The following is a 9,780-nucleotide window of genomic DNA, read 5'->3' as shown; positions in this document are numbered from 1 at the left end:
TTTGTTTTTGTTTTTCAAGGGTACCTTTATTTCGGATCTTGATTGATTTTATTTGAGCTAGGGCTTGTGCACTTGGCTTTCTCAGTTTGGTTTGTAATCTTTCATATTCATGGCATGCTATATCTAGTTTTCCAAATTGGTTTCATAATCATATTGAGTGATTTTAACGCCATGCATGCTACATCTAGCTTTTCAAGTTGCATGGTTTCCTAAAATTTTAGGTAATTAGGTTTAATAATATCATTTTGATTCTGTTATAATCTCAAGTTAATAAATATCATCATTTTGTTTTCTTGAATTTACTGAGGATGAGGATATTAATTAGATTTGGCTCCATGCAATTATATAAAGCATGACTATAACAATGACTATGACATTCAAATCTGCTTTCATGATCTGACTATGACCATGACTATGACTGTGACATTTAAATCTGCTATCAAGATATACATATGCAGATCATCTTCTGGATTTTAATAGCTAACTTTTCATTTTAATGGGTTATAGAATAAGTCAATGAGATTTCCCCCTCAGTATTTTTTGTTTTGAAGGATTTATAAGTATCTCTTAGGGATGATGATTTCTGGTATAAGGTCTTTGGGGAAAAGTTTGGCTTTGTTATTTTGGCTAGATATAATTGTAATAGGAATTTAGACTTGTACGTGCTTGTATTTTGATACTGCAAAAAAATCAGTCTATCCCGGCATTTTTTTTGTGGCATTTCCTAATATTGCCGCCATATGTCACCTATTGCAGCTGTTTTGGTAAACACTGTCTTGGTTCGAAATGACAATTCGTGTTTGTTGTAGATACTAAATAGTATCTAGTTCTTAGATCACTTGCTTCAGCCGATTTAATGGCATAAATGCAAAAGTTTGGCCAACCAACCCAAAAAAAAACCTTTAAAATGATGCATATCTTGTCTACAATTATTGTGTAAATTTACATGACAAATGGCAGGTGTAAAAACATATTTTGTTTATTTATCAATTCACTTTTTCAGTTAATGCGGACATGAATGATGTGGGTATTTTAAAAAAGTGGTTACCTTAATGAAAAACTAATATTTTATTGAAATAACTTTTAGAATATAATTTGATGTGTGCATTTTTAAAAAAGTTGTTGGGTAAAACATAAAAATGAGACTTTAATATTAAAATAGACATAAATTTTTGTATGAACTTATGTGAATTCTCTTATTATCTCTCACACTTTGTCGTGTTATGATAAGTTAAAAGACTAGATCTAGATTCTTTTGGGAAGTCAAGTTTAATACTTACACCAATGAGTTGCTTGTTAACTATTATTGCTGCGTTTTCTCCTAGACAAAGATAATATCATGATTGATGGAAATGACAAATTAATGAGAAAATATGTCTCCCGTGTATAAATGATTTAAGATATCAAACATAAATATATGGGAGGAAAAGAAATATGGTTAGCAAGGCTACACAAATATATTTAGCATGATTAAATGAATACATATTTGTCATTGCTCAAGTTAATATATTCAACATTAAACTCATGCTAATAAATTATCAAAAAACATTATATGAAGATATGTTGCAACATATAAAGAGAATAAGACATGTAGAAATTAAATTATCTTAGTTGCAAGCAATTTATATATCTCTCTTGGCCGAAACAAATTAATCATGTGGCATGTGCAATAAGTCTAAGTCCCAGGGATCCACATTAACGAGTGTGAAATAGCATCAACTATGAATGTATATTAGCCTCTATGGCTATAGCTCGCAAGACTTATGGTGTAAGCTTCAAAGAAAAGGGAAAAACAAAAGTAATGAGCTATAGGCGAAAGATACATTCCTATTTGTGTAATTAAAATCTCCTAAAAATGCCTTGCATATGAATGTAATTGAGAAATGCAATGTCTACTTCCTCAAAAAAAAAAAAAAAAAAAAAAGGAGAAATCCAATGTTTACAATATTTTTCATAACACTTTTACAATAAATCATAAGTAATAGATTATTACTGACTATTATTGATGGGCAAAAATATAATTTCACTGATGAGTTCAAATTAAAACTAGTAATAACCTATAATTTGTTCTAAAATGTAGTGAATGTTACACTTTTGAATGTAATTTGAAGTACTAGAAAGTTCAAGTTTACATGTGTTTCAAGTATGTGTGGCTAATCTTAATGTCCCTCACATTTGGATTCCCTTTTTATTTTATAATAATGATTCTTGAATTACTTAAGAGACTTGTTGAATGAGAAGAATGTCAACTATGGCCATTAGGTATTAGTTTTCACCCTTATTAGGTAGTGTACATCCTTAAAAGGGAGAAATTACATGGTGTTTCTGATGCATGTATTCTCCCTCTCACATGAGGGTGGACCCTATACTTATGGGGTCTACCCTCATATGAGAGGAATGATGCATATACCGGAAACACCATATACTACCTCTTTAAAATGAGACAACATTTATGCTTTTGTTTAAGGACAACAGCATGGTAGACTAACTCCCTTAAAATCCACTTCCTCAAAGGGAAAATCCTAATTCTAATTTGTAGTAATGATAATTATTTGTGGAGGAATAGATACTGTTAGGTGAAACTTTGTAAAACGGCGGATAACATTTTTGCTCTCATGAGTTCTTTTATATACACATGGGCTCAATGATCTTACAAGTCTTCCGAGATCAGTTGTTAGATTTTGAGTGGGCCCAATTAGATGTGGAATAGTCCGTTTGCCCTCAAATGAGTCAAATAATTTTCCCTTTCCTGGCTACTTCTTTCTCCTGTGAACTTGGTTCACATACTGAGAGGAAGCACTCTAAATAATTTTGGTTTTGTTGGCCTGGTTTTTTGGGCTTTGTCCATTTTTTTTAGCAATATTCTAATGGGTTCAAAGATTTACAAAAGGTGACTTCAACAAATAGTATGATAAGAACGAGTCCAAATTTCCCCTATCCTTCACTCCTGGTGTTCATCTGCATCAGATGGTATTCTCAGTGATTATGTGGTGTTTTATATTTGAAGGAAGACTGTGTGCAAGTTTTCTATCAAGGGCAAACTCATAAACATTTACTGTGAAAGTTTCAAAACTAAGAAAACGAGTAAATGAAAAGGGAAAAAATTTTGCAAACCTTTTTTTTGGGGGGGGACCGGGTTTGAGTGGTTGGTTGACAACTTTCAAGTATACTCAACTGTTGTATTTTCATGCATTGAGTAGAGCAGCTAGAATATGATAGAAACTGCATGTAATGGAAACAAAATTTGAACTCGGAGAGTAACACACAGCAAGCCTTTATAGAGGATAAGGTGGGTTGAAGCAGTCCAGGGCATAACTTAGTCTCAAAGATCACAATTGTAAACTTAACTGTACCTTGAGTGACATTATGTAAACTGCAAAAATGTTGGCATTTTTTTTTTTGGTGGATAATTCAACAGTAACAATAATTGGGAAGGAGAGATTCGAATCCTGATTCTCCTAATAAATGAGAAGAGGTTATACCACTGGGCTACAAAGCTTTTAGCATGTTCTTGGCAATTGAAAATGAATAAATAACCACTAGTGTACCAAGGTTCCAGACCCAAAATGTAATTGCAACTTGGAACAAATGGACATCATCTTACAGCTCCTAGCATGCGGAAGCAAAAACTAGCATTGTAGCAACATGACTACCAAAAAAGAAAAAGGGAAAATATAACTTACTGGCAGTCTGGTACTGCCAAGGATGCAGAGGAAAACCCATTTAAGGTAGGGTTTCCTTGGCAAAACACTTACTTCACAAACAGAACTTTATATATTTCTTAATCTGTATGACTGCACAAAATTAGTTGCCTTGCTTACAAAAAAAGGGTAAGTTTATCAGCAAGCAGAATCAGTCATCCCTCGATCTTCCAGCAATGGATTCAGAAGTAGTTTGGTGGAAAAAGTAGGCATCATGTAAACATTGAATCCATTTAAGATTTAGAATTGTTGAGACTCCTCACTGATGTCCTCTTGCTTTTCATTCAGCTCATCATTAATATCCACGTCATCATCTCCTTTGTTATATGCATGATTGATATCAGCATGATTGGTATCAAAACACTGCACTTCATCCTCTTCCATCTTGACATCTTTAGAATCATAAAGTTGAGGTTTTGAGACTTCATCAGGGCTCTTGTCCGTGTCAAGAAGTTCAGAAGGCTGTGAAACCTCTGGAGAAGCCAAAGTTTCAGTACCTGAGTCCAAGTTAGATTGAGAGCGGCGCGTCTGAATGAGATAATGTGCCACAGACTTGAAGCCCAATTTTAAAACCTGAAAAGTAGAGAAAATTTAGCCATTTCTTCTATTCCATTGCTATTAATTCTGCTCAACATGCTAATTATATCTGTAGCTGAGTCCTAGCATCATATCACACACCAGAAATGGAAGATAAAAACACTTGTACACCTTTTTTAGTGAAAGGATACAAGCACCCATCTGAGCAGGCATATGAGGAACTATGATAGAAGATTATTAATTGCATACACAAAATAAATGGGGAAAGCATAAAAATGTTCATCCTCATGCACATATACAGGGTATATGGAGCTAACCTTCCTGTAAAGATTACCAGTGGGCATCCACCCTTTTCCCTTACGGCAAAGACTGCAGTTGCAAATTCCTCTACAAACAGGGCAAATCCAATCGGGATTTTGATTGGCTTCTATCACATTCTCTCCATATCTGAGTAAGATAATAGATTTCAAACACAGATTGCCAACATAGTTCAATGTGACTAATATTCATAGGCCGGGCACTAACTTTTGAGTAACATACAGTTACAGTTTAATAATTCCAAATAATTTATGGATAATCTCCGTTCCAAGTAATATATTTGGAATGCACGCTTCGTAATATTGTCATTTATGAACTTCATGAGCATACATTTTATTTTGTAGTAATGAGATTAAGGTGCATTGAACTTACTGACCATATTAATTTATCATTATTGTAAAAAGATAGGAGATATAGGGAGGGGAAGGTAGTTTACTAATCAATGTATACTTGTCCAAAACCATGTATGGAATGTTGAAAATGGCAAGAACAGAAAATTTCAGTTTCAATCATAAACAGAGATGTTAAGAATCACTATCACCAATTGTCGTTCATAACTTGAATGTGCATGTTTGTTTCCCACATTATCTAAAAGCAACATAGTCACTCATTAGTATAGGTTTGCAGATAAGTATTATAATAGACATATCTATTAACTGTCATTTTGGTGGTCCCTTTGGAATTGGCATAGCCTTTATGCATGGCAGAGTAATATGAAAGTAACATTTCAAAAACCAAAGAAAAACAGGATGCAATGCAATGGCACTTCAATCAAGCCAACATAATTAAATAAAAGACAGTTTACTTTTGTGGAAGTCTAGTGGATCAAGTTAATTAAAATTAATTACCTCATGTATAAGCAATCCCCACAAAACTGCCCTTGGACCAAGGTGCATTGGCTGCAATGGGTACGCAGACCAAGAGTTTTCTGTCTAAAAAAAAAAAGGGCCATTACTGTGCTTGCATTATTAAGTACTACCATGTAATTGGAGAAAAGGTAGCTCTTATTACAGAAGATACATTGGACAATTTGAACAATCAACCACAAGATATACGGTTTAGGTGTTTGAGTTACACCTGATGTGACTTTTCCATTGGATACATTCTTTGACAAACCCACTGTTTAATTATATTGTCTCCTTATATCTTCCATGCTTGCAAAATATCAAGATGATAAAAAATCAATAACTATCTCATCTACAAAGTGTTCAAATTTCAAGTTTTCTTAGTTTAAAATTATACCCAAACATAAATTTATGAATCATCTGATAGTAAATAGAATCATATTAGCATGAATTTAGCATTCGTGTTGAGAACAAATAAAACATGTAACCCAAATATGGAACTTGCAAAATATTAATCCAGTAAAAGACTTTAAATGGTGTAACACTAATGAAGAGTTACACCAAACACCCAAAAATGCTCTCTTCCAGTTGTATAATTAATTACATACAAAACTTTTGAATTATTACCCAATTCTACATCCACACGTGTAAAATAATTTCAGAAGTAAAAGAAACTACATGCAAATCAGCTGATGGAAAGCAACCTTTTGTTGAAGGCTACAGTTACACGCTGCTAATTAATTTCCTATCTGCAAGGAATTTGAGGTGTGCAGGGGATGAAAGCTTTGAGGAAGAAGGGAAGCGGAAAAAGAGAGGGGGGGGGGGGGGGGGGAAGGGGAGAATTTAGAAGCAACTGCATATTGTCCACAATAAACTGTATTCCAAGTTCAAGATATTATTACCGGATTAAGAATGAGACAACAATACAACAATATCACATACTTCCAGCATTAAATAAGCTTGAGTAGATTTTCCTTTTATTACATCATTTTCTAAACAATTCCAATAAGAAAACTTTATTATAATTTATAAAGAGAAAAGAACAAGAAAAAAAAGGAAACCCATCCATCTAGAAATCAATAAAAATGCTTTACCTGCATTGATGGCATGTCTCTCCATTCACCGGATCATAGATGCGCTCCCCGTCCTTGCCATATCCATCCACTGAAAGTGTCCAACTTGACTTACAGTCTCCCAGAAGCTTATCATGTTCTTCAGTATAAATTTCTGGCTGTGAACCTTCAAGTATATGAATCTCAATATTCCTTGAGAAGCCCCTCTTCCTTTTCGGATGGTCTTCTGAATAGCTAACTGGAGTCAAAGTCTTCAACCTAAAACCCCCCACCAAAACTTTCAAAGAAGATTAAAAGCATAAACCCAGAAATTTGCACACCATTAGGAATCAGAACAACATCAAGAACTACAAAAACCACACATATATAAGTTTCTAATACTTGAGTTAGTCTACAACTGCTTGGCATTTGAAAAGAGAATCATATCATTATATCATACATGGAAACCAAAACTATAAAAAGTCTACAATCTTCTATTAAATTACTGATAAGTACTAAAAGAAAATATCAGAATTTTGAAGCTGGAATTTTAAGCATTCTTTAAAAGATTCTAATTTTAAAGGCGAAAACAATATTGAACACACAAGTAAGTTCCTTCTCTTTTTATTTTACTCCATATTCTCATCAACCAATCAAAGGCTAAACCACAAAATATCAAATACACAGAAGAGTAGAGTGGATAACACAATTTCACACAAAATTTCCATTCTTTTCTTTCCTTTCATGTTCTGAGCAATCAAACATGAGAAGATGTCTACATACATAAGAAGGCCAGCAATAGACAGTAGCAAATGTTTTCAACTCATATTTCTTTCAAGTTTTGAACTTTTACTCAATTAAAAAAAAAAAACAAAAACTGTCCTTCACTTCCCGTTCCTTTCCTCATTTTCCCACCAACTAATTTTAAAGGCAAAAACAATATTGAACGCACAAGCAAGTTCCTTCTCTTTTTATTTTCCCCCATATTCTCATCAACCAATCAAAGGCTAAACCACAAAACATGAAATACCCAGAAGAGTGGAGTGGATAACACAAACACAACAGCACACAAAATTTCCATTCTTTTCTTTCCCTTCATTTTCTCAGCAACCAAACATGAGAAGATGACAACATACATAAAAAAGCCAACAGTAGACAGTATAGCAAATGTTTTCTACTCACATTTCTTTCAAATTTTGAACTTTTACTCAAATTTATAAAAACACCCAAAAAAAAAAAAAAACAAAACAAAACAAAAACTTTCTTTCACCTTCCATTCCTTTTCCTCATTTTCCCACCAATCAAACAGAGATTCAAAGTTCAAAAAAACTCAAAAAAGGAAGAGAAAAAAACCTAGTAGAGCGCCTTGGAGAGCCAGAAAGGGGCAATGGGTCGTGGGTTTTTTTGTCAGAAGGGTTTCTTGGAGTTGGGTTTGGCTTTGGCTTGGTGTGGGACTTCTTAAGGTTGTGAGAGAGGTCAAGAATGCCTAGCTTCTGCATCCTCTCCATGTTTTCTTTGATCCTCTGCTCCCTGAACTGCTCGTACCCTGAGTTTTCATTCTGTACAACGTTTCCTTCATTCTCACTGGTTTTTCGTGCTCTCTTTGCCCGAGCCATTACAGTCTTATTAGCCTCTGACTATGTATGACTCTCTCTCTCTCTCTCTCTCTCTCTCTCTCTGAGTTTTGAGCGAAGTGAGAGAGTTCTGATAGAAAAGAGAAGACATGCATGATGATGATGGATTTATGGTCCAATGAACGGCCCGACATTTGGAGGGCTGTCTTTTGTTTTTCATTTCTTTCAAAGTTTCCATAAAACGATAGTTGGAGGGATTTGTTATTTTGCTTCGCGGGCAGAAAATACGGTGTCGTTTATCATTCATGGCATTGACAAGCATCTTTCTTTACTCAAATTTTTTTAGTAAAATCTACAAAAATAGAAAAAGAAAGTCTATATTGAACAAAACTCAAGAACGGCATAAATTTGGAGGAAAAGTTTAGGACTATAATACTATGATCGCATCATTTTCAAAATAATTTTACAATGGTATTTTGTTATTTACAAATAAAAAAATGATGTCAATAATGGTTTCAAATTAGAACCAGAAACAATTTGTTATTTATTCTCAAACAGTAACAAAATCAATTGAAAAAATCATCAATGATCTATATACTATATGCACTTTTATTCACATGACAATTTTTTAATAAGTCATATGACATATTTAAATAATACACAAACGGTCTTATAAAATATAAATTATCATGCAGTGGTTGGAGAAGATATATAAATAGACAAGTGAGAATTGTAAATTTTGAAGTTTGGACGTGGTCAAAATTTGTAAAATCCTCCTTGATACAATATGTTAGTTGAATCCAACAAAAAGAATTATAATAAATAAGTAGTTTCTACAATGTAAAAATTGATTATGATATAAGTGGCAAGTACATTATTTTGTTTTTCATTAAGGAAAAAGTTAACAGATGTTCTAAAAGAAAAGAAAAAAGTAATTGATTTTTTTACAATTTATTACATTTCCCATAAAAGTGGCATCAAAATTTTTCTAAAATGATTTATTAACAAATGTCTCAAGAACATCTGTTAACCGAACCTTTTATCAATTTGACCATTCTCACTTATTAGCAGCAAAATGCAAATAGTAACAAATTTTGAGCTTCTTCATACTTGTGCTCAACCATACTTTCAACCACCATCCACCCAAAAAAAAAAAAATTTGAACTAATAAGAGGCCATTTTGATAGCCCAAACAATTTGAACTAGCAGGCAGAAGATGAAAAGGTGGCAACTGTTTCTGTCACTGTTGCAGATTGGGCACTTACATGTTTCAAGTGCAAATCTCTTATTTGATGCATCACATGTAGGTAGTATATTCCATGCAATCTTCCTCAGCATCACCATTGCAGATCGAGTCGCTCATGAATTTTGGATTTCCATTGTTTGTTCCAATCCTCCTTTAAAGGACTCGGAGAGGAAAAACGTTGAGCTTGGTCAATTCCATAGGCTGATTTGGTTGTGTGACAACCATCTTAACTAGGGGTCCATATATTGCTATCACCAGTGTTAGTTTATGGAAAATGGATTCAAACACCTGTGATGTGATGCTGAAATATGGGTTCATCACTTCTGAACTTTGTAAGCCCAGGCTCATGTAACTGTTAAATTAGCATTTGAATTTGAACCCTCTGATTGTTGGCATCCAGATCATTCCTAACATCAGTGAAAATACCATTTCCAACATTCAAGTAACTTTCCTTTCTCCTTCTCAAAAAAAAAAAAGTAACTTTCCTTTCTCAAAAAATAAATAAAT

The 9,780-nt window shown here is 33.5% G+C and overlaps 1 protein-coding gene across 1 annotated transcript; it reads right to left on the bottom strand.

The window, feature by feature from the left end:
- Positions 1-3,439: 3,439 nt before the first annotated feature.
- On the bottom strand, positions 3,440-8,201 carry LOC126706778 (uncharacterized). The gene is made up of 5 exons (XM_050406327.1): positions 7,807-8,201; positions 6,496-6,732; positions 5,405-5,488; positions 4,556-4,685; positions 3,440-4,274 (listed from the first exon to the last, which is right to left on the bottom strand). Exons 1-5 carry the CDS (start codon positions 8,067-8,069, stop codon positions 3,942-3,944), a joined length of 1,047 nt encoding a protein of 348 aa, XP_050262284.1. The 5' UTR covers positions 8,070-8,201; the 3' UTR covers positions 3,440-3,941.
- Positions 8,202-9,780: the final 1,579 nt, after the last annotated feature.

The sequence above is a fragment of the Quercus robur genome, chromosome 11 (assembly GCF_932294415.1).
Source record: "Quercus robur chromosome 11, dhQueRobu3.1, whole genome shotgun sequence".
Lineage (NCBI taxonomy): Eukaryota > Viridiplantae > Streptophyta > Magnoliopsida > Fagales > Fagaceae > Quercus > Quercus robur.
This window is presented reverse-complemented; position numbering and strand designations above follow the sequence as displayed.

Coding starts and splice junctions, on each gene's coding strand:
- LOC126706778 (XM_050406327.1), bottom strand. CDS start 8,069: ATGGCTCGGGCAAAGAGAGCACGAAAAACCAGTGAGAATGAAGGAAAC. Junction 6,733..7,806: donor TCTCCAAGGCGCTCTACTAG/GTTTTTTTCTCT, acceptor GGGGGGTTTTAG/GTTGAAGACTTTGACTCCAG. Junction 5,489..6,495: donor GAGACATGCCATCAATGCAG/GTAAAGCATTTT, acceptor TTTTTTTTTTAG/ACAGAAAACTCTTGGTCTGC.